At 36.6% G+C, this 24,852-nt stretch overlaps 1 protein-coding gene across 1 annotated transcript; it reads left to right on the top strand.

Annotated features, from left to right (window-relative positions):
- The first annotated feature begins 33 nt into the window (after nucleotides 1–33).
- On the top strand, nucleotides 34–23,209 carry LOC121369062 (dynein regulatory complex protein 11-like). The gene is made up of 18 exons (XM_041493891.1): nucleotides 34–168; nucleotides 1,847–1,937; nucleotides 3,043–3,279; nucleotides 5,635–5,754; nucleotides 6,730–6,921; nucleotides 8,241–8,312; nucleotides 9,091–9,299; nucleotides 10,874–10,982; nucleotides 11,386–11,505; nucleotides 13,063–13,138; nucleotides 14,173–14,321; nucleotides 15,199–15,323; nucleotides 16,421–16,611; nucleotides 17,938–18,137; nucleotides 19,077–19,160; nucleotides 20,034–20,211; nucleotides 21,302–21,540; nucleotides 22,351–23,209. Exons 1-18 carry the CDS (start codon nucleotides 158–160, stop codon nucleotides 22,501–22,503), a joined length of 2,556 nt encoding a protein of 851 aa, XP_041349825.1. The 5' UTR covers nucleotides 34–157; the 3' UTR covers nucleotides 22,504–23,209.
- Nucleotides 23,210–24,852: the final 1,643 nt, after the last annotated feature.

Below are 24,852 nucleotides of genomic sequence, written 5' to 3' on the forward strand. Positions count from 1 at the left end.
CTTCCTGTCTCGTTTTATCTCGAGCAGTACGAGATTTAGTAGCTATGACAACATGACACAAAATGGCTAACGGAGAGAAATATTTTTTCGTTTATGTTCCTAATTCTTAAAACATTCTTTGGTCATGTTTTGCAAGCAACATTGCTGATCATAAGCCATGTCACACAGGTATCTGTATAGTTTTAAAACACTAATATTAAAATCAACGTTTTCTTTTACAGCTTATTTCTGATTCAAGTGATTGAATGCCACTGATTGCCAGTAATGTAATGAATTTTGTTTTGGTTGTACCATCGATGTCCCAAACTGCGTTGACCAAACAACAAAAAAAGGAATACGATATTTATAGAAATACTATTCTACATTTTTCGGGTCACCCGAAATATGCCAAAGAAATGGGGTTTTGGCATATTTACAATCAAACAACTTTTTCCCAATCAAACAACCTGACTAAGAAAATAATTCTGCCAAAATCGTATCCAATAACTGAATAAGTGTTGTTTTTTCACTTTGTTAACAGTTTATAAATATCATACACCAAGCACCAATATAGTGGTAATAATGTTGTTGGGCCTAAACATGCACATCTGTCTGTATATTTGTGCTTGGTGTAAATATATTTAAACCAACCGGTGACTGACCAATTAACCATAATTTCTAGAAGGTTCATCCACTTCTGTTGTGATTGAACTTTATGCTTCGACTGTAAGTGAACTATGCAATTTACAATGTTCTTTGTGCAAAGCAAGATTCGAACCGCCAGCCGTTTGAACTCATATAAACAAAACAAAACAACCCCTACTCACCACTGCCTCCATATATATGTGAAACAATAATATATTGTTCTATAGGCTGGTGGACTAGAAGAAATTCTGGCTGGCTAATAAATTTTAGTTGGCTTTGATCCGATGGGCTAGTGAAATATTTTCCATTTCTGCACCCCTGTAAAGCATGAGATGGTTTACCTAGATTTCTCACAATAACACTGTTAACTTGATGTTCTTTCACTTATGCAAGTTGGTGTCAAATGTTTTATTGGTCAGATGAATAACTCTGGCCTTGAAATAGTGTCCATCAAAAACAGCTCATTTTGTAGACCTAGCTAGCAGGAGAACTAAAAATTCACCTGCTAAAATTTCCCCCAAAATTGCAGGTAATTTTTTAAGTGACAAATGTATGTATGATCATTTCATCATCTATTTAGTTGAGGCTGAGCTCATGATTCGATTATATTTTAATTTTATAATGCTCTAAAATACATCTTAGAGGTTCTAATTTTCCACACACTGTCCCAAACCCTCCACTCATCATGTGCTGTCTTATTTCCAGCTGGCCATAATTTTTCTTAGCAGGCCATATTTCTACAGGGCTTCTAAATTATGGTTGCCCCACTCCCATGGCTAGTGATATTCAATGTTGGGCTAGTAAATAACTAATATTACCATGCCCAATGGCTAGTGAAAACAAAAGTTGTCAAATGCTGCATTTTAATCTATTTTTTAAATATGAATATCCTGTAACCCACTCTCACCCCCCCCCCCCCCCCCCCCAATCTTAATATTTTTAAGCTCCATCTCCCAATTTAGGTGACATATCCCATTATTACTATTAATTAGTAAAATTAGGGCTAGTGGATTTTTAATCGTGGCTAGTAAATTTCTTAAATTACTGATCCCATGGCTAGTGAATTCTATAAAAATTCTAGAAGCCCTGTTTCTATTGGTCCGATTAAAAAACCCCACCCCAAAACCAGCCAGCCATATTTTACTTCTATTTCGAACCCTGTGTCTTATGTTTTGTTATTATTATTATTATTTTTTTTTTTTTTATTTTTTTTTTTTTGCAGCTACTACAACAAACAATGGGCCGAGGCTCAGGCCACCTTGACAGATCTCCTCCAGCAGGAGCAGCCACTGGAACCTCCAAAACCGGAGAGGGTAAGACCACCAGTTTATAGTCTAATGTCCTCCGTAGTCTGATCCATTAATTTTATTTCATCATTTTCATTTTCTTTAAAGTATATTCTTACGAGTGATTTTCACTGTTTAGTCTGGACCATGCTGATAACACTTTACAGTGTTCGTAATAAACACTTGTTCATTTGTCTTGACAAGTGAAAATCTGCTCAGACAGTGGACAAGTGAACATGTTCAATGCAATGTTTAATTTTAAGCAATGAAAAATACGGTCCTTGTACTTGAATAAAACAAAACATTTATTTGGACAAGTGAACATATTGCTGGATAAGTCGATTTCTCAATGTATTTGTCCGGTGGACAAATGAAACATTCTGCTTATTTCTATCGCTGCTTTACAGTCTAGACTCAAACCTCTATTGACGTCACATACATGTAGTTTGTATGGCATTGCCATGCCATTAAAGTCTCAGTTTCTGTTAGTCTTACCGGCCTCGGTGGCGTTGTGGTAGGCCATCGGTCTACAGGCTGGTAGGTACTGGGTTCGGATCCCAGTCGAGGCATGGGATTTTTAATCCAGATACCGACTCCAAACCCTGAGTGAGTGCTCCGCAAGGCTCAATGGGTAGGTGTAAACCACTTGCACTGACCAGTGATCCATAACTGGTTCAACAAAGGCCATGGTTTGTGCTATCCTGTCTGTGGGAAACGCAAATAAAAGATCCCTTGCTGCTAATCGGAAGAGTAGCCCATGTAGTGGCGACAGTGGATTTCCTCTCAAAATCTGATGCCATATATCCGTAAATAAAATGTGTTGAGTGCGTCGTTAAATAAAACATTTCTTTCTTTCTTTCTGTTAGAGTCTTAAGCCTAGACTCTAAACGTTTTATAAGCACAGGGCCAAAAGTATTTGTTAAAGTTGCAATCTTGAGAAATTAAATCTATGGTAATAATTAGATGCAATCATTTAATTAGATGAAGTCGCTGTTTCCAACAACATTTTGATATAATGACTGGTCCATGCTTGTGTAATTCTATGTACTATGGACATAAGTGTGGTATACAGTTGTATATCCTATAGTTCTGGGTTATATGTACATGTAATTGTTTTAATTTTTAATTGTAGGACCGTTTGGCAGCTTTCCAGCTCCTAGCTACCATGTACATAAAGTACATACAGATCTTTCGCCGCCTTGAGCAGTCATATGACCAGATCGTCCATCCACAGAAGAGGAGGGTGTTGAGACATGTCCTTGATGGGGTCATGGGTCGCATCTTGGAACTGAAGCATGAGATGGTCAACCTAGAGTTCTCGGAATACCACTATTTCGATGACGTTCTCTCAGATCTCAAACTCACACCAGTTAGTGTTGAATACATTTTGTATGTTTTAATGCAAATTCTAAGACATGAGAAAGCTGCATTAAATTTAGAGATTGCTGTGATAATATATTAGAACAAATATGTATAGCATAAACTTACTTTTTGGAAAAAAAATAAAGCAAAAATAAAAATTATAATATATGATTACAATTTTCTATAGACAGTACATATATACTGAACAAAAAAAGAAACTTCCGATTTGTACATATAGTATTTGTTGTGTTAAAGAATTCATTGTGTAATAAAATTATATAGGTAGTATTAGCCTTGAGCTGTATTATCAAGATTCATGAATTTTATCGATTATTTTTGCACTGTTAATCGTCAACAACATGAAATTCAATTTGCACGTGCATGCATGGTTCGACATGTCCCGTGTAGTATTCAGTCAATTTATTTTACTTGTCTTACTGACATTGTTGTCAAGTGAACGAAAACGCTTAAAAATTTGTAAAAAAATTTAATGTTTTTTACATTGTAGCATTTTTAGTATGCCAAGAATACCCAATAATTTACGCGAACGGGCGATTGGCGTGCTTGATGCTGGCATGTCGACATAAGACGTTGCAAGGCATGTTGGGAGTTCTAGTCAAGCGATACGAAATCTTCGCGTAAGATTTCGAACGACAGGAAGCACCAACGACTTGCCAAGTCGTGGACGTCCGTGTGTTACAACGCGTGGTCAAGACCGCTATATCATGAACACGCATTTGCGCAATCGATTCCAAACTGCCACTGCTACTGCTGCTAATACACCTGGGCTTCATAATAATCGAATCAGTGGGCAAACTGTTCGTAATCGTCTGCGGGAGAACGGTTTACATGCACAACGTCCTTACGTCGGATGCATTTTAATGCAACGTCATCGTCTTAATTGGGCACGTGTACACACTCGTTGGATACGGCGACGCCGGAATACCGTTCTTTTTTCAGATGAATCCAGATTTTCTTTACAACGTGGTGATGGCAGGGTGCGCGTCTACCGTAGGAGAAATGAACGCTATGCTGACTGTTGTGTTCTTGAACGAGATCGTTTCGGGGGTGGGGGTTCTGTCATGGTCTAGGCAGCCATTGCCCATGGTTATTGTTCACCATTAGTCGTTATTGATGGCAATTTAAATGCTCAACGTTACCACGATGACATTGTCGCTCATCACGTCATTCCTTTGTTCCATAACAACGCCAACATCTCGATTTTTCAGCATGATAATGCCACCTCTCATACAGCTAGAGACACTGTAAATTTTCTTAGGACAAATAACATTGATTTCATTGATGACTGGCCCGCTAAAAGTCCTGATCTCAACCCCATCGAGCATGTCTGGGATAGTCTGGACAGACGATTGAGGCGTCGTCTCAACCCACCCGCTAACGTCGATGAACTTCGTCAAGCGCTCATTCAGGAATGGAACTATATTCCACAGGCAGAAATCAACACTTTAGTCTATTCTATGCGCCTGCGATGCACTGCAGTGGTCAATTCAAGAGGTGGTCATACCTGTTATTAAGTGGGTTTTTTTTTTTTAACCCCTACCACATTTGGTCAAAATTTCTCCCAGTTTCTGTTAACTTATGGCCATGATTTTTGCACCAAACGATGCATCATGGAACAATCATTAAACGCATATATAACAATTATTCCCCCGGTTTGTTTTCATCAAGTTATGTTCAAGCAAAGTTAGCGGAAGTTTCTTATTTTGTTCAGTATATGTTTACTACTATTAACTACTTTTGTTTTATTTAAAACAAGCTTTTTCTTTTGTACTTGGCACATATTGTATAATTTTAACATTTTCCAGTTACTAATTTGGTAATCCTTTTGCAACCATTTGTATTTATCTGACATGTTTTTAAGTCATGTTCCTGTAGAATGTTGGATGTAATAAAAAATATTCCAGGGCTTGAATTTAACAGCAGCCATGCAACAAATTGCTGCAGTGCTGTGCCTTATGTTGCAAATTAATCATTGGACATCAAACTCGGACGTAATTCCTGAAAGTTGTTTTATTACAAAAACATGAAATGTTTCATCTTATTTATTTTAAATGGTTGTTTTTGTGTGATATTAAGACACTTGTTGAAGTTTGCCTTATTGCCGTGCCATAATGCTTTAAAAAATCTACATTGGTCAAGGCTAAATTGCCTTGCCCTCCTGTTTGTCAAATTCGAGGCCTAATATTCTCTAGCTGATCTTGAAGGGATAATTGTTAAATGCTTTGATCTTTGAAGATGACATGTCATTTTGGTGTGTACTACTAAAAACGCATATACATAAACATATGCAGTAGTTAAAACATTTTTGCTTGATGATATTTGTATTGAAATTCATTTTCAGAATGATGTGGAAATTCCCATTCCAAAGTATTTTATTATGGAAAGACTGAAACCGCTGAAGGAGAGAGAGAAAGTTCTTGGACAGATTTTGGCCAAAATTGGTCCTCAGGATCTTGAAAAGGTTTATAATTCTTCTTTAGCTTTTACTTCTGGGTGTCAAGAATACAGGGTTCCGTTTAAACGTGTCTGTGAATGCATCAGTCCATCTATTAATATTAATTTTGCAGACATAAATTGGTCTATAATTTTATTTTATTTAGTAAACTGTTGAAATCAAACATTTTGTGAATGGTAAATAAACCTATAGTCCTTCCCACATGGAATGCCTTTTTTTTTTCCATACTATAGAATTTACTATAAGTTATTTATTTCTGAGTTGATTGTTTTTTAAATTGCACAGAAAAAATAGTATTTTGTTTGTTATTTCCAAGACACGTTTTGTTGAAACCTTTGGTACTCGCAGTTTGTCAGTATAAAATATCTTTACAAGCTGAGTCCTTGCTGATATTGTTGATACGAAAGAACTTGTATTTACATTAATTCATAAGTTCATCAGTTATTGCCTATGCTCAATATTTATGTCTATGCAAAAGATCAAGTTATTTATATAAACACTTGGTCCTGTACACAGTATTTTTAAAATGGACAGGGTCTTATATCAATGGAATCGTTTCAAACTATTGACCTTATGTGAAAAGTAGGATCCATTAGCACCCATTTGATCCCACAGGTTTGAGCCTGATACATTGCATACCAGCATTAATAGACCGGGCCTAGCTTCTATATACGCAGGTATGCCTCTGCGTACCACCTGAGATTACAAATATATTTATTTTTTAATTAAAATATATGGGGGTTGGGGGTGAGCACAGCCAATATTGTTTTATTCCATCGCCGAAAAAGTCTACATACCTCCTGAAAATCACAAACTAGGAATGATAGAAATGTGGAGAATGTTTTTTAAGTGTATTATGACATTTGTGGGCTCAGTCTGTTTTGTTCTTTTGTTGTCATAAAATATTTTATTATTATATCAGCTATATTTCATTATTAATTTTTGTTAGATGATTTTAAAAGAACCCTGTTTGTATGTTAGGACAAAGAAGATATTTTGATGCCGTTTGAAGAAGCAATTCGTCTTATTCAAATCCACGAACGTGCCAGACAGGGCCGACTGAGGGCAAAGTTCATGAGAGAGATTCGACAGCAAGAAGCGAGAGAGAAAATACTGTCCACAAAAGTCGCTCCCACACTTGACCGCGACATAGCAGCCATGAGGATTCAGAAGGTGCTTATCATAATAATTTGTTTTATTTTTTTCAATTTTATTATTATTATCCTTTTGTGTATGTATATGTCTGGGCATGTTTGCATACATTTATGATGGGCACATAATGTCTGTCCAATTGGCATAAATAAGAACAAATTTGTATGTGTGGGCATGTTTGCATACATTTATGATGGGCACATAATGTCTGTCCAATTGGTGTAAATAAGAACAAATTTGTATGCGTGGGCATGTTTGCATACATTTATGATGGGCACATAATGTCTGTCCAATTGGTGTAAATAAGAACAAATTTGTATGCATGGGCATGTTTGCATACATTTATGATGCCCCTGTGTGTGCTGTAACCTCACCGTGGTGCAGGGGTGTAACATTCTCTTTGAGAATGGCCAATACAGCATAAAATTGAAGTTTTGAGTAAAATTCAGTATCCGTAAAATCTGTGATATTTGTGTTTTTGCACAGTTCTTTACACTGTTTTTGTTTAAGTCTTGAATTTTTATATTGATGTTGATCATCACTTTATTTATTTGCATTACCATAGTTTGACACCCAATAGCCGATGTATTTTTCGTGCTGGGGTGTCGTTAAACATTCATTCATTCATTCATACATTTATGATGGGCACATAATGTCTGTCCAATTGGTGTAAATAAGAACAAATTTGTATGTGTGGGCATGTTTGCATACACATGATTTTCACATGTCTGTCTTAATTCATTATTGGTGTCAATAAAAAAATATTTGTATTTTCTCATGAATTTAATTCACACATGGTACATATTGTTGTTATTTTAATTAATTTTGTTCACATCTTTAAAAATTATTATTACTTTTTTTTAAATTAGTGAGTGAGCAATCCAACGCTTGGTGAATTATGCTTCATAATGATAGAAAGAGCTGTCATCCAAGGATTAAAAAAAAACACCACCAAAATATAAAAACAAAACATAACTATAATGCCAAACAAATAAAACAAATAATAATGATAAATAGGTTTACTATTTGTAAACCAAATTTTATTCAGCCATAGCATAGGACGGATTGCTAATTTAAAAGTGAGTGGTTTTCAGGTTGGGCTGCTGGTGGTCTCTTGCACCTGCAAGAGCCGACGCCTGCACCCATGACAGGTATGTGCTTCAACAGCTTGTTCTGAATGTGCACATTAAACCCTATGACCTGACCTGACCTTACGTTACTAGAGAGAAGGTTGCAATTGAATGGGTGTGGACTGATGTTTCCCAGTTACCATAAAAGTGGCAGGCAAGACGTACAATTCCACAGTATTTTTATTTTAATATATTTCTTTGTTCTTTTAGGTGTGGAAGGGATTTGCACAACGAAGAAAAACAAAAAGAGAAAGAGAGGAGGAAATGATCTTCATAGGAATGGTATGTTCATTCAGAAGTTTGTTTCTCAAAGGTTCTGTTGTATGATGGACCCCAAGTTTATAGGTTATGTTGCATACAGGATTATTGTTTAAAGGTTTTGTTGTGTGATGTGTGGCCATCTTTAAAAGTTATATTGTGTGCTTGGCCCGTGTTTAAAGTTATGTTGTGTGTGTGGCCAATGTTTAAACATTATGTGTGCATGGCCATATTTAACAGGGAACATTTTGTTCAGTATCGCATCATGATTCACTACTCAAGTTTCAGAGATCGGGCAACCTCTGGCACTCGCCAAATTCGCCAGTTGCAAAATTCTGAAACAATTGGCGAATTTTATTTTAATTTGGCGAAATAATTTCGTCAAATAATTGATAATTTGTTAGAAAAGAACTGGGTTTCTACAATTTGTTTAATTTTATACATAATTTGGCCAAACATTTCTGCTGACTCGAGCTAGCTCTGAGAGATCATTACACAATAGTTACTAATCAATTTTCAGTTGTCTAGAAATGTTGCTAATAAAAATTTTGAAAGCAAACCTCTGACTTCACCAGAGAGTTTTGTCCAAGACAGGTTATTTCTACTAACAATGGTTTCATATTTTGTTTACTAATGGTTGGAAGTTTTGTTTAATTTTGTTTTTATTTTTAAAAATAAAACTGTTTAATAAAAAAAAATCTGTTTTGTTGATGACTGGCAATTTTTAATCTATACTTTTAATATTTTGTTTAATTTGTATAGCTAGAAAAAGCATTCATTGTTTTCTTTTGTTCTACATCAGTCCCCTCCTCCAATGCCAGCCAGCATGAAGATCAACGAACAGACTCTGGCACTGAAGACCGAGGAGAGTCGCCGTCGGTTACAGGAACAGAATGAGCAGGAATACCAGCAAGCCCTGATCACCATCAAAGACAAGATCCACGAGGCTGAGGGTCCTGACATCAAGGAGACAATGATGGATCAAATCAGACAGTGGTTTATAGAGTGCAGGTCAGTGTCAGTGGTTTATAGAGTGCAGGTCAGTGTCAGTGGTTTATAGAGTGCAGGTCAGTGGTTTGTAGAGTGCAGGTCAGTGTCAGTGGTTTTTTAGTGCTTGTCAGTGTCGGTGGTTTATAGAGAGCAGGTCAGTGTCGGTGGTTTATAGAGTGCAGGTCAGTGGTTTATAGTGTGAAGGTCAGTGTTGGTGGTTTGTAGAGTGCAGGTCAGTGTCAGTGGTTTATATAGAGTGCAGGTCAGTGTCAGTGGTTTACAGAGTGCTGGTCAGTGTCAGTGGTTTATAGAGTGCAGGTCAGTGTCAGTGGTTTACAGAGTGCAGGTCTGTGTCTGGTTTATAGAGTGCAGGTCAGTGTCGGTGGTTTGTAGAGTGCAGGTCAGTGTCAGTGGTTTACAGAGTGCAGGTCAGTGTCAGTGGTTTGTAGAGGGCAGGTCAGTGTCGGTGGTTTCTAGAGTGCAGGTCAGTGTCAGTGGTTTGTAGAGTGCAGGTCAGTGTCAGTGGTTTGTAGAGTGCAGGTCAGTGTCGGTGGTTTATAGAGTGCAGGTCAGTGTCGGTGGTTTGTAGAGTGCAGGTCAGTGTCGGTGGTTTGTAGAGTGCAGGTCAGTGTCAGTGGTTTATATAGAGTGCAGGTCAGTGTCAGTGGTTTACAGAGTGCTGGTCAGTGTCAGTGGTTTATAGAGTGCAGGTCAGTGGTTTGTAGAGTGCAGGTCAGTGTCAGTGGTTTTTTAGTGCTGGTCAGTGTCGGTGGTTTATAGAGAGCAGGTCAGTGTCGGTGGTTTATAGAGTGCAGGTCAGTGGTTTATAGTGTGAAGGTCAGTGTTGGTGGTTTGTAGAGTGCAGGTCAGTGTCAGTGGTTTATATAGAGTGCAGGTCAGTGTCAGTGGTTTACAGAGTGCTGGTCAGTGTCAGTGGTTTATAGAGTGCAGGTCAGTGTCAGTGGTTTACAGAGTGCAGGTCTGTGTCAGTGGTTTATAGAGTGCAGGTCAGTGTCGGTGGTTTGTAGAGTGCAGGTCAGTGTCAGTGGTTTATAGAGTGCAGGTCAGTGTCAGTGGTTTATAGAATGCAGGTCAGTGTCAGTGGTTTATATAGTAAAGGTCAGTGTCAGTGGTTTATAGAGTGCTGGTCAGTGTCAGTGATTTATATAGTAAAGGTCAGTGTCAGTGGTTTACAGAGTGCTGGTCAGTGTCAGTGGTTTATAGAGTGCTGGTCAGTGTCAGTGGTTTATATAGTAAAGGTCAGTGTCAGATAGTGGTTTATATAGTGCAAGTCTGTGTCAGATAGTGGTTTATATAGTGCAAGACAGTGTCATATAGTGGTTTATATAGTGCAAGTCAGTGTCAGATAGTGGTTTATATAGTGCAAGTCAGTGTCAGATAGTGGTTTATATAGTGCATGTCAGTTCAAGTAGGTTAAATCATCAGTGTTGTTTGATGTATATCTTGCAGCATGTCAGTAGCATTATACCCAGATGAGGATGTCAAGTGTTATATATGTCCATTGTAAAACTGGCTCAATATCTTGGAAGGTTAAATAATGTTTCCCGGATTTTGAACTTTTTTTTTTTTTTTAGAGATGCCACTGGAAAGTTTCCTGAGTACCCGGATGAGGATGATGGGGGATCTGCAGTTATTTTTGCAAAGAAGACTCCAGAGGAACTGGAAAAAGAGCTGAAAGAAAAGGTAACATCCAGTTTTCAATCTTGTCATTCAATACATACACCCTTCCATATATGTTTCTGATTTATGTTGTAAAACTGTGGCTCTTTTGTGTCTAACATAATATATGGTTATTCTTACCCTTAGATGAGAGGTGGAGGAAACCTGTGCCACCACGTAGGTTACTCTTACTAATAAAGCAGTGATTAGTCCGTACGTGACATATGGTCTTTGATGTACCATTCATGGGGCACTGGTTGGGATGGAGGTAAAAAAAAAAAAACGAATCCATTAAGAATTATTGAAACTGCTACCCATCACACTTCAGGAGAGTTCTCTGATTATAATTATTCCTCTGCATGTTTGTTTTGTTTATTAATTATCAAGATTCATGGTATTGATTGATTTTTAAATTTCTCTTTTGTAGGAAGATGGCAAGGAGAAAAAAGGCAAAGGTGACAAAAAGGGAAAGAAAGATAAAAAGGGAAAGAAAGAGAAGAAGGAAAAGAAAGGGAAGAAGGGGAAGAAAGGAAAAGGGGATGATGAGGTATGTAGGTCAAATAATAAGCATAATTTTTTACCTACATATTCAGTGACTTGTACTGGAGGCCAAATACTCACAAATAGTTTGACTGGTACCATCGTCTTCTATCATATCACATTCGTCTAACATTAGGTGCAAGAACCAGTCTCCCAACCTCCTGAATCTGCCTTAGTTTAGTCTGTCCTAGACGTTCCTCAGGTGTTTTCTAAACTGAGTGAATGTACATTCAAGAACAAATATTTTACAGACTTCACCAAGAAGACAACAGTATAAATGTTGTTGATGAATAGACATTAATTTAATTCATGGTGGTGTATACAGTAACAATTAAAATTCATTTTGTGTTAGTCTGTGGCCCGAGTACTCTGCCATTTGTGATCTATAGTCCATCTCACAGGGAACGCCTTTTTTTCATACCTTAAAATTTACTCTAAGTTATATATTTCTTAGCCAATTGTTTTTAAAATTGCACACAAAAATAGTCTTTTTTTGTTGTTTCCAAAACACTTTACTTTTCTTCTTACATCAAATCAAACTAAAATTATTGACAAAAAACCCCACATTTTTGTAGGAGGATGGGACGAACTATAGACGGACATAAGGATGGTTATAATTGCTCTCTGCTGTTAGAGATAAGTCTATGTAATTTGAAAATGCAGAATTTTTGCCTATAACCGAGTAGGCTCAGTGGGCAAAGATTCCCTCTCTAATATACAACAATAATCCTGTTTGAAGATGTGTTAGAGCAGAAATATTTGCCTACTCAAACAAGCAAATATAAGCAAATATTCTGCATTTTCATTATAATAAAGTTATCTCTGATGGCAGAGAGCAATTATAATTGTCCAAATGTCCATATCATATTAAATTAAAGATTGGACTGTTATTTCTTTTACGTTGATTGGAATATGCACAAGAAAAATCATGGGGTTTTTTTTTGGGGGGGAGGGGGGGGGGAGTTTCATACCCTAGTGAATGTAAAAAAAAAACCCAGACAATTAATTCTTATAATTAAATTTAAAGCATACTTTAAACTTACTACTAATAATGCTAAAAGTTCATAATTAGTTTTGTTTTTTATTTTTTGTTCATAAACAAACTACAGTATCAATACAAAATGATGTTTCCATATGACATAATTTTTATGGTCATCAAGAAATGAACAAACTTGCATTGCAACAGCTGGACCAATGGGATAAAGTTTGTTTTGTTTAATGACACCACTAGAGCACATTGATTTATTAATCATCGGCTATTGGATGTCAATCATTTGGTAATTTTGACATATAGTCTTGCAGAGGAGACCTGCTAAATTTTTTCATTAGTAGCAAGGGATCTTTTATATTTTATATATAATGAGAAATAGCCCAATGGGGATCAATCTCAAATCGACAGCGCATCAAGTGAGCACTTTACCACTGGACTACTTCCCACCCCCCCAATGAGATAAATGTTATATTGTAATGAATGCAACGGTAATTTAGGTATTGTTATACAACACTTTAATATAAAAAAAAATTATCAACTTTTATTATTTCTGTTATTAATCTCATCTTTTAGGATGAAGAAGAAGGGTGGAAAATGAACCCATCGGAGTTTGTTCCGGCCATTGACGAAGGAACCTCGACTTACAAAGGTAAGTATTTTGTAATAACCGTTTGTATGTTATACTTGTATGTTGTCATTCTATTAATATATGCCATGTTCTGACTTCCCTTGATAATGTCAGTTTCACCAGGCAGGGCTCAAAATAAAGAATTTATTACCAATGACAAAATGTTGTTTGCAATCGTCCATTTTGAGCCTGCCTATTGCAATTTTAAACCAGTAACTATTGCAACAATTAAACATAACTTAAAAATAAAAGAAATTTTCCCGTAAACTGACGGCAATAATTTTTATTGTTTAGCAAAAAGATTGCAATCAGTAAGGCTCCTTAGGCCTACCTACAGCAATTCATATTGCAGTTACGGTAATTAATTGTTGTCGGAGCCATCATTCATAAGCATACGAGACATGAGGCCAGGAGAGTAACTGTTTCCACCCACCTTCCCATACACACCAATGCTGGAGCAAATCATCAAATTCAGGCAAAAACAATAGAGATATTCAGGCAAAAACAATAGAGATATTCAGGCAAAATTAGCTGGCCTGAAATGTTTTCACAATGTATTTTCATCATTCTACCTACAATATTAGTTGTAATGTAATCTGTGTCAAAATGTGTAGTGATTTGTTTTTAACCCTATAATAGCTGTTTGACAGTATGCTAATAAGAATGAATGTTGTTATTCAGATTCAGGAAGTTTCCGTTACAGTATATCTTCACCTATAAGTCAATTTTTGTTTCACCAAAAAATTATTTTATAACTTGGGAGGTCAATTTATAAGGGGGTAAAAAAAATGTCATGGGTCGACTTTCTCTTTATGTCAGTAAAAAAAAAAAAAATTCAGGGCTTGAAATTAGGGACTTGACTTATAGCTGAGATCGACTTATAGGCGAAGATATACAGTAATTTGGGCAAACGTCAGCCTGCCCCACTACAAAAATGGGATTGTGTACACCTATGCCATCATTAAGTTTGAGCCTAACAATGTCAACAGAAATAACTATAGGTTCACTTTATCTGTACTGTATTAAAACCTTCTTGTGTGTTTTTCAACCACTAGGCGTTTGGCAGACTCGTGATGAGAGTGACAATTTTTCACAGAAGCACGACTCAGAGTTGATCAAGGAAGAGAAGAGAAAAGAAGTGGAAGCTGAAATCAGACTTCAAGTTGATGAGCTGATGAGGAATGAATTAAAAAACCTTAAAATTGTATGTTGCATTTAATTTCAGTTGATGTCATAAAGTTGGGGTAGGGGGTGGGGTCTTCCACTTTTGCATAAAATTGGAAATTAAGAAAGTCTTACAATTTCAAAAAAAACAAATTTCAATTATGATCAGACTATTCACTATTTTACCATGAAACCACTACACTTGCTAAATGTCACAGGTACCACATGTTATAAAGTTGAAGTAGGGGGTGGGGTCTTCCACTTTTGCATAAAATTGAAAAATTAAGAAAGTCTTACAATTTAAAAAACAGATTTCAATTATGATAAGACTTAAACTATATTTCACCATAGACCACTACACTTGCAAAATTCCAGAAGTACCACTGTTCTTATTGTCAATTTTATTAAGTGGAGAAGATTTGAAATACATTGTATCTGTTCAACATCTCTGTAACTTTAACTAGCTGGTTTTGGCTGAATTTTGTTTCAACACATGGTCACTGTTTTTAGACTATGGTCCCAATCTGTATACATGTGCCAGTTTTCACGTAAATAGGCATCTGTACATTCATCTTGAACATATGTTTGAGTTCTTCAGAGGCTCTGTATGAGAGAAACTGGAATCTCTGGACCATGGTAACCAATTAACATGATATGTTTCTTGGGTTGCACAACCTTGCGAACCTAAAGCTGGTGCTGTCTCTACCTTTGGGCTGATCCCTCTTCCAGTAAATTTTTTTGAAGAACGTCAATCTTTTTTTATTCAGTGAACATGGATGTGATATCATCTTGATGGTATGCTATTAAGTGAGGTCCATTTTTTAATTAATGCAATTACTAGTATATAAAATGTTTAGATTCTTTTTATTTGGACAATAATGTTCCAAACTGTGGGGTTTTTTCTTCATTTGTTTCAGGCTGTTGACCGAGACAAGGGAGGTAAGAAAGGCAAGAAGTCTGGCAAGAAGAAGAAAAAGAAGAAGAAGAGTGGCAAGAAAGGCAAAAAAGGCAAGAAGAAAGAAAAAGATCTCACACCTGACAGGTAACTCATGGATATAATACTGGGTCACAAATACAGAAATAATTGCAGTGTGCAATTTTGGTTGAAAAAAATTAAGTGTCATAAAGTCTCCCTTGTTTGCAAATCTTTAGAGTCTGCCACCAACACAGCGAGCCTTGCCATGCGTCTCCAGTAAAACAGAAGATACACTAAAATTGCACACTGATCTGTCTCATTACTGTAAACAAGATTAATATTGTGATTTGGTTTTTGCAAATATGCACCTTACTGTATGTTTGCGACAGATAGATTATGTGAATGACTCACATTGCCATAAGTACATACTAATCTGAAAAATAATGTATGCATATATAGTTCCGTAACTTTAGGTTTGGCGCAAAGGCTGTTAAATTGACATGCACACATTTTTTTCTTGTCATGTAGATGTTTGACAGTAATTTTAAATCAAGTGTTTTTATACGCCCATCTATGATGGGTCGTATTATGGTATGGTGTTGTCCGTCCGTCGGTTAACTTTTTCTTGTTTTGTTTAATGACACCACAAGAGCACATTAGTGAAATATTTTAGTAAATAATTCTGAGAGTTTTCAGAGGAAGCCCACTATATTTTTATACGCCAATCTATGATAGGTCATGTTATGGTATGGCATTGTCTGGACCATATTTTACAAACAGATGCATACAGGACCATCAAATCTCACATGTAGGAACAACTTGGGATAGCGGTTTGTCGCGTACTAATACTAGGTCACTGTGACCTACTTTTCACTGTTTACTGCACATAACAGTAAATCCATGTCCGAACCATATCTTGCATACAGATGCATACAGGACCATCAAACCTCACATGTAAGAACTTGGCATGGCGGTGTGTCGCATATTATTAGTAGGTCACTGTGACCTACTTTTCATGGTCTACTGCACATATCAGTAAATCCATGTCCTGATCATATCTTGCATACAGGACCATCAAACCTCACATGTAGGAACAACTTGGGAAGACGGTGTGTCGCATACTATTACTAGTTTAACAATTATTTTGCTTTTAACTTTCTGAATATTAAAATAAAAAGAAGTATTTATCAACATGTTATTATGAGGACTGTATCTTTCTTCAGAACAATAGAGGACCTGTACGAAGAGCTGGTGTCCCAGGGAATCATTGTGAGGACCCCACAGGTCAAGCTGTCTGACTTCGAAGGGGAGTACAGCTATCTGGGAACCACCCTGAGACAGGCCAATGTTGAACCGATGCCCTCGCTCAGCGACGTTCGACGACTGGTTACTGACTTCGCAATCCTACCCCTAGGTATGTTTTGTTTTTGTTTTGTTTTTTATTATTATCTTTTTTAATCCCAGTGCCTCCTTTCCTTTCTCTCCTTAGAATTCCGTCTCATATCTTCCCTATCTGGCAGCTCCTCCTAGCTTTCAACTTCTTTCACTGTCCACCTCCACATCCCAGTCATTGTCTCTCCAACCACAACAGGTGCTTATCTCTTGTGGCCATCTGTGCCACACACCTGCCATTCCCCATCAGCTTTTAGCTGTGGGCTTAATCTGACCACTCCAGGGAGTGTTCAGTAGTTACTTCTTGCATTAAGAGGCACTTGTAACCACCTACTATGCACCCCTAGGTATGTATTAGTTTAAAGTCGCTATATATCAACATGGGGAAAACGATTAATGAAGGATTTGTTGGAGGAAAATGCAAAGAAAAAACTGTACTAAACTTACATATTAAAGATTTTTTTGACATTTTTGTTGCCAAAAAGGGTGGGATATAGCTCAATGGGTTGAGTGCTCACTTGAGGTGCTTACATCGCAGGATCGAACCACCTCAGTGGATCCATTTAACTAATTGGGTTTTTTCTCATTCCAACCAGTGCACCACAACTAGTCAAATGCTACAGTATGTTCTTTCCTGTCTGCGTGAAAATGCATATAAAAGATCCCTTGCTGCTAATGGAAAAATGTAGCGGGTTTCCTCTGATGACTATGAATCAGAATTACCAAATGTTTGACATCCAATAGCCGATGATTAATTAATATGTGTTCTAGTGGTGTCATTAAAAAAAAACACTTTTAAACTTCTTTTTTTTAAACTGTTAGTCTGAAACATCTTACAATGGCTGCCACGGGTGACATAGATGGTACGGCCGGTACAGCCATGGCCGTATCACTTTTCAAAGAGGTACAGCATGGTCGTACCAATTTTGTGTGTGTGTGTGTGTGGGTTATATTTGTTATATCTATGAAAATGTCCTTACAAGTAATTTGAAAGGCGAGTCTAGCAACCACGAGACATACCACTATTTTTTACACTGTGCCGCCTTGGCTGCACACTCAGGACGGTCCCTTTAAAACTTGACTATAGAAAGAAAGGTATTAGTTTTTTAAGTAGCAGACATTCGCTATAGCGGGAACCCCACTTGTCCATATACAGTAGTGTTGGTGTAAAGTGCTCCTACTGGCAGTAGCTAGCAGGAATTTCCCTATTAGCTCAGTTGATAGAGTGCTGGACTCTCATACTGAGGGTCTGTGGTTTCGAATCCCTTCGGTGGAGGTTGACATTTTTATGTGTTACATTTGGAGTCGACGTGGGGACTCGAACATGAATTTTTTTTCTTGTTTGTAGGTTCTGCAGCATGTCACGAGAGTGCTCCCCTCACCAAATCCATCCTGCTGGCAGGACCCCGCGGAACCGGCAAAAAGCTTCTAGTCCACGCCATTTGTCACGAGACCGGTGCCAACCTCTTCGACCTCAGCCCTGCTAACATTGCCGGAAAGTATCCTGGTAAAGACGGACTCAAAATGTTCATGCATCTCATTTTCAAGGTAAATAACACGAAGGAGTTCTTGTAATGGGAGATGAAGTAGTGAAATATTGACAGTGTAACTTATTATTGATAACACTTCAAGTCCTAGCATGTACATGTAGTACACGTAAGCGTACAGGCTCCAATTTTTTAAGGGAGCCAGGCTGGTTTTTGCCCGAATTAAATGAAAATGCCCGAATTTGGATAACAAACTTTATTCATATGCATATGAATGACTACGCAGTTTTACATGCATATGAATGACTACGCAGTTTTACATGGATTACAACTAACTTTGAGCATAGAATGATGAAAATATATGGTAAAAAGGTCTCAGGTTAGCACATTTTGCCCAGATATCTCTATCATTTTTGTGAGAATTTGAGGTTTTGCTCCAGCATTGGGGGAGGAGTAGTTGCCCCTCCCCTGCACCCCTGTGTCGTATGCTTATATGGTAGTACAAAAGGGAGCTAACTATATATTCCTAACTTGGTAGCTTGGAACAGTCACGGCAAACCTTATATTAATATATAAATGTTTGTGTGTTATAATCAGAAACAAATACCTGCTTACCTCTATGGACTTCATAACACCATGATGTGTTAAGTTACTGCTTGTGCTGTCCTGCCTGTGGGAAATTGCAATTAATAGACCCCCTGCTACTAATAGAAAAGTACAGCAGGTTTTCTCTGCAGACTACATTTCAGAATTATCAAATGGTTGATTGTAACTGATGATTATTACATCATAGTGCTCTAGTGCTGTCATTAAACAAAACAAACGTAAACGGTTACTGCAAGCCAATAATTTCATGAATTCTTTAAGAAGTTAAAAATTTAAAAGACAAAATCATATTGTCCAGATTACTAGACTAAGCTGGTCTAAGAGTTTTAATTTTGTTTTTAGTTTTCCTAAGTCAATTTAAAAATAAATATATTTTAATTTGTCTTTGTTTTAGGTTGGCAGAGCTTTACAGCCAACTGTGTTTTATATTGGAGAATGTGAAAAAATGTTTAAGAAGAAAATTCCAAAAACGGACCCGGTAAGTTTGATTGGTGACTACCGTAGGCTTATTTATAGTTATGTCATGGAATTCGGTGAATTTGTTTTTGGACTCTGTCTTGTACCAAGAGTATGACTGTCAGATTTCATTTAGCACTTCTATTATGTCTGTAATAACAATGTAGAGAGTCTCTACCGTTTGTAATATTTTCTGAACTATTTTAACATATATTTTGATTGAAACGCCATTTGTTGAAGAGCTTTATTTTTAACTTACAATAATGTTGGCACAAAAATACCAATTTCTTGGCAGTGTTATGTAAGTCAGTTGTTGCTGTGTTAGATCATTTCACAACAAATGACTGCTAAATAGATGTTTGAACTGATTTATTCATATTTCTTTTACTGTACTTAATTGCAGCTTTAAATAAGATTAGAACTGGGTATCCACCACAAAAATGCACATGTTAGTGGTGGTCATTTTAACAGGTTTATTTGTGTATATAACTCATTCCAGCCAGTGCACCATGACTGGTATATCAAAGGCTGTGGTATGTGCTATCCTGTCTGTGAGATGATGCATATAAAAGATTCCTTGCTTATAGAGGAAAAATGTAGCAGGTTTCCTATTTAAGATTTTGTCAAAATAACCAAATGTTTGACATCCAATTTCCGACAATTAATAAATCAATGTGCTCTAGTGGTGTCATTAAACAAAACAAACTTTAACTTTGTGTATATTACTATATTAAATTAAGTTTTTAAATGGTGTTAAAATTGAGTGTCCGCCCATATAGTGTTATTATTTATGATGTCATTAATTTTTAAAAATAATTGTTCACTTCCCTCTGTGGACTCTCAGTGTCTGTTTTGGATGTTGATGACCATAATGACACCTTTCACCTTGTTGTAGACTGACCCCAAAAGATTGAAGAAAGAACTGCCTAAGGCTTTGAAAACGATCAAATCTGATGACCGACTCCTGCTGGTGGGCACATCACGCTGCCCGTTTGATGCCGAGATGAAAGCTCTGATTGGCTGTTACAACAGAATCATCCTCATTCCAAGACCGGACTATGCATCAAGACATTGTGTGTGGATTTTTGTTTTTGTGTTTTTTTAAGTTAGGACTGTTCCAAAATTGATACCATGGGGGAGGCAGGAGGGTCTTCTGTAAAAAATATTTTGTATGAATAATTGGTTTAAATAAAGTTAATTTGACATAATCATGAAAATAAGTAAAAATGAAATCATACAAAGAAATGAATGGATTTTTATTGGTATTTTCCAACATCATTTTCCACTTAAAATACTTAAATGGTTGTTTTCCTAACTCTGTTCAGCCAATGTTATTGGATTTGGTGCTTTCACAATGGCTATATCTGATATCAATATACAATGCTTATTAATCTAGCTGCCGACAGACATCTTGCCAGATTTTGTAAATTTTTCTATTTTATAAGATTTATTACTGTGTGACCAGACAGGAATCTAGTTGGTCTGAAAGCAGGACTGTTTACATAGGGTGCAGACACATTACATTTTTGATATTGCCAAGTTATTTATGCAAAGATTTGAAACAAGACACTTTCCACACCATCATTTTTGCTTCGTGCACAATAAATATAACATATATCTTACCATTATTTCCCTTCATATCCATATTTCATAAATGAAACAGAAGAGTATTCCCAGAAAACAATTTATTGAAATACTGCAGTAATGGCAGAGTGTTTTGGGGACTAGATATGCTTGGGGACTGTAGAATGGAACAGAGAGGTGAGTTAAGATGCAATAAAAGTTTAATTGTGTAGGAACTGGGAAGGGACAGGGGCCTACACCCTCTCTATCGTGTATGAAAATGAAAAGTTTTTGGTCTTACTGGAATATAACAATAAAAATCTGGCTTGTGTCCCCATTCTCCACTAGAGATTGCTCCCACCCACTCCAAAATTTTGAAATATATGACTACTCTACTTTTCACAAAGTCTGAAAGAGTAGACAAACCAATTTTAGTTGTAAGCCCTTGAAATGTAAATCCTTAGTTTCAAATATGTACATTTTTAAAAATGTTTCAGTAGCTGGTTGTCATCCCCATTAAACTATAAACTTATATTCTGAGCAAAACAGAGCCATGAACCCCCTATCTAATCATACCCATTTTGTTCTGATTTCTTGTAGTGTTGTGGAGAAGTTTGATTATGAAAAATGGTGGTGTCATTTCCAACATGCTGGACGTGAGCTCTCTGTCCAAGGTGACCGATGGATACACTCCTGGCCACATGGTCACCGCAATCCAGCAAGTTCTCACAGACCGGCGAATCCAGCAGTTGGCCAAGAAACCACTACAAGCCGTAGAGTTCATTGCTCCCCTAGCCAGGATCGATCCCATTTACAAGGAAGAGGAAGAGTCTTTCAAAGTATGTTAGGTTTTTTTTCATAATTTAAATTGGTAAACCAATAAAGCTTGCAGCATTAAACAACTATGTATATTTATTGATGCATAGAAGTAATGAAACAAATATGTATATATTATTTATTGATGCATAGAAGTAATGAAACAACTATGTATATATTATTTATTGATGCATAGAAGTAATGAAACAAATATGTATATATTATTTATTGATGCATAGAAGTAATGAAACAAATAATAATAAGCTTTAAAAAAAAAATAGGAGCACGATTTAGCTCAGTCAATTGAGCTCGTACGCGAGGTGATTGGGTCATATAATCAAACCTTATCAGTGAACCCATTGAGTTTTTTCCCATCCCAACCAGTGCCCCTTGACTGGTATAACAAAAGTCATGGAATGTGTTACATTAGATGCACAATCCTAGACCGGATAGCACATAGCACATATCACAGCCTTTGTTATACCAGTTGTGGAGTACTGACTTGAATAAGAAATAGCCCAGTGTGCCCACTGACAGGGTTTGGTCTTAGGTCAGTTGCACATCAAGTAACCACTTTACTACTGGGCTTCGTCTCACTCTTATAATATAGTGAGGCTAAATGGTCACTTTAATTGTTCTACATCTGAATCCCATCGGCTCAAACCCCGCCGGTACTCATGAAAGTGTTCGACCCATCGGGTAGTTTAACCTAACCATTCGGTCAACATCATGTAAGTGTAACTTGGGACTTTGTGTTTGGTTTGAGCGTTGCGGTGTATTTGACCGTTCCGAGTTCGACCTGACGAGATTCTACTGTATTTGTTATTTTTCAGGCCTGGTACAGTAAGACTCCACTGGGGAAGAAACGAGCCAAAGCGGCCCAAGGTGATGATGATGATGGAGGAGGAGGAAAGGACAAAAAGGGAAAGAAAGGCAAGAAAGGAAAGAAGGGAAAGAAGGGAAAGAAAGGCAAGAAGAAGAAATAAAAGACAAATTAAGTGTCGTTGCCTGGATTCAAGTGTTACTGTTGATCTATGTGCAGTATGTTTCTTATTTTCACTCAAGAACATTCCATGTTTCACAGATGCTGTTTTTCAAATTAGTATCTGTATTAATTTTATTGGACAAAGACATCGCACAATAATTTGTAAAGACCTTTGATCCTCATTTCGCTGTTTAAGAAATCATTTCAAATGTAAATATAATATAGAGAGGTCTGTGTCTATGTCAGTGAAAATCTATTCAGACAAGCAAATGTGCCTTGGTGGTCATCCAGTGGACAAGTAAACATTTTCAGTGCAATTTCATTTAATCATCCTGGTACTTGAATAAAATAAACCATTTATTTGGACAAGTGAAAATATTGGCGGACAAGTAAATTTCTTGATGTATTTGTCCGGTGGACTAGTAAAAACACCTGCATATTTCTTTCACTGTATGTATATTTTTATTTATCACATTTTGTAATAAATTCAGTGATTCTGGTTTCCATTTCACCGATTGGTCTTGTTTACAGAAAACTGTCTTTAATGTGCATGTATCTTCACTAAATTCTGTACATACTTCACAATTTCTTCTTTTTTTTCTCTCTTTTTTTTTTTTACATTTCAAATTATTTTCGTGTTTATATGCAATTAAGGTTCAAGCACGCTGTCATGGGCACACACATCAGCTATTTGGGCTGTCTGTCCAGGACAGTTGGTTATTGGTTAGTGAGAGAGAAGAGGGTGTAGTGACCTTACACCTACCCACTGAGTCATTAAAACTCACTCTGGGTAGGAGCCGGTACCAGGCTGTGAACTCTGTACCTACCAGTCTTATGTCCTGATTGCTTAACCATGATACCACCAAGGCCGGTCAATTTTTTATCATTTGAATATATAATAAAGGGCAATAACTCAAGTTGTATAATGTCTTAGCTTACTGATTATAGTATAAAGTCGCAAAACGGTTTTCCAAAACTGTTATCCACAGATCCAGCCTCTTGGAAGACAGAATGTTCAGTGGATATGGGCCTGTGAAAGTATACCGTCACACCCACGCCCAACCCAGCCTCCAGCCTCCATCACACACACACACATGCCACAATAGTAATTATAGTAATTACACTTTACAGTATGGTATTACATTACATTGCAGCATTGAAGCATTTTTCTTTGTATAATTATGGTTTTCATATACTTTAGAATCTAAAAATATTTTGTTATTAAAAATAGTTGTATACACCGAAGTATTAATTTGCTGTGATATATATGTAAGTTATTGTTACAGATTTTTAAAATCTGTTAACTGCAATAAATGTATATATTATTTTTCATTGTTTGTTGTTGTTTTGTTTATTCTTTCTAATCTTAGATTGGAAAATTAAATAACAATGAATATTAATAAATCTTCAGACACACACAAAATTTGTTCCTGCTTAATTTGTTCAGGAATTAATTTCTAGAACATTTAAATGAAGGATGTTATGATATTATTATTATTGAATGTGGAACGGCGATTGTTTTGTTAAAATCGATTATTATCCTTGTGGACGTCAAAGTGGAAAAAGTAGAGTCAGCCATACAGTATGGAGGAAGCATGGTCAATGATGATTTTTTTAATGCTATATCTGGTTGTATGATCTAATTATTTTGTTTGTTTAGCATATTTTAAAAACTATTTTCAAAGTTTACCGGAAGTACATGTTATATTAGTGATCAGTTACCACCAGCCATAGAAATAATTAAAATCTGTAAATAACACTTCATTCGAGAAACTTGATGCATGATCATGATTGGAAGAAGAAGAAGAAGAAGAATATGCTTTATTGTAATGCAGTGACATTTGCCCATTGTACATATTACTGTGTATACTAATTTTACAAGGAGCTCCATGCAATAGCATATATAACATATTCAAAGGTTATTATGGACATGTGTATATATATAAGTTGTAAAGTTAAAGTTTGTCTTGTTTAACAACACCACTAGAGTACATTGATTAATTAATCAGAAGAAACCTGCTACATGTTTCCATTGGAAGCAAGCGATCTTTTACATGCATTTCCTCACAGACAGTACAGCACATATCATGGACTTATATATCAGTCGTGGGATACTGGTTGGGATGGGGTTAAACCAATGAATCCACTAAGGAGGTTTGATCTTATGACTGAGCTAAACCTCGTTCCTTTTTAGTTGCAATTCATTTTGTGAACGTTGTGTGTGCGTGTCCCAAAAGTAATTGGGCAGGGGGCAGAAGTGAAAGAACGAAGGAAAGGGAATTTATTAGGTTAATGCACGTCCATGTCGGGCACAATCTCTAACTTCATCAGTAACTGTATCATATATAAA

Source organism: Gigantopelta aegis, chromosome 3, assembly GCF_016097555.1.
Source record: "Gigantopelta aegis isolate Gae_Host chromosome 3, Gae_host_genome, whole genome shotgun sequence".
NCBI classification, from domain to species: domain Eukaryota; kingdom Metazoa; phylum Mollusca; class Gastropoda; order Neomphalida; family Peltospiridae; genus Gigantopelta; species Gigantopelta aegis.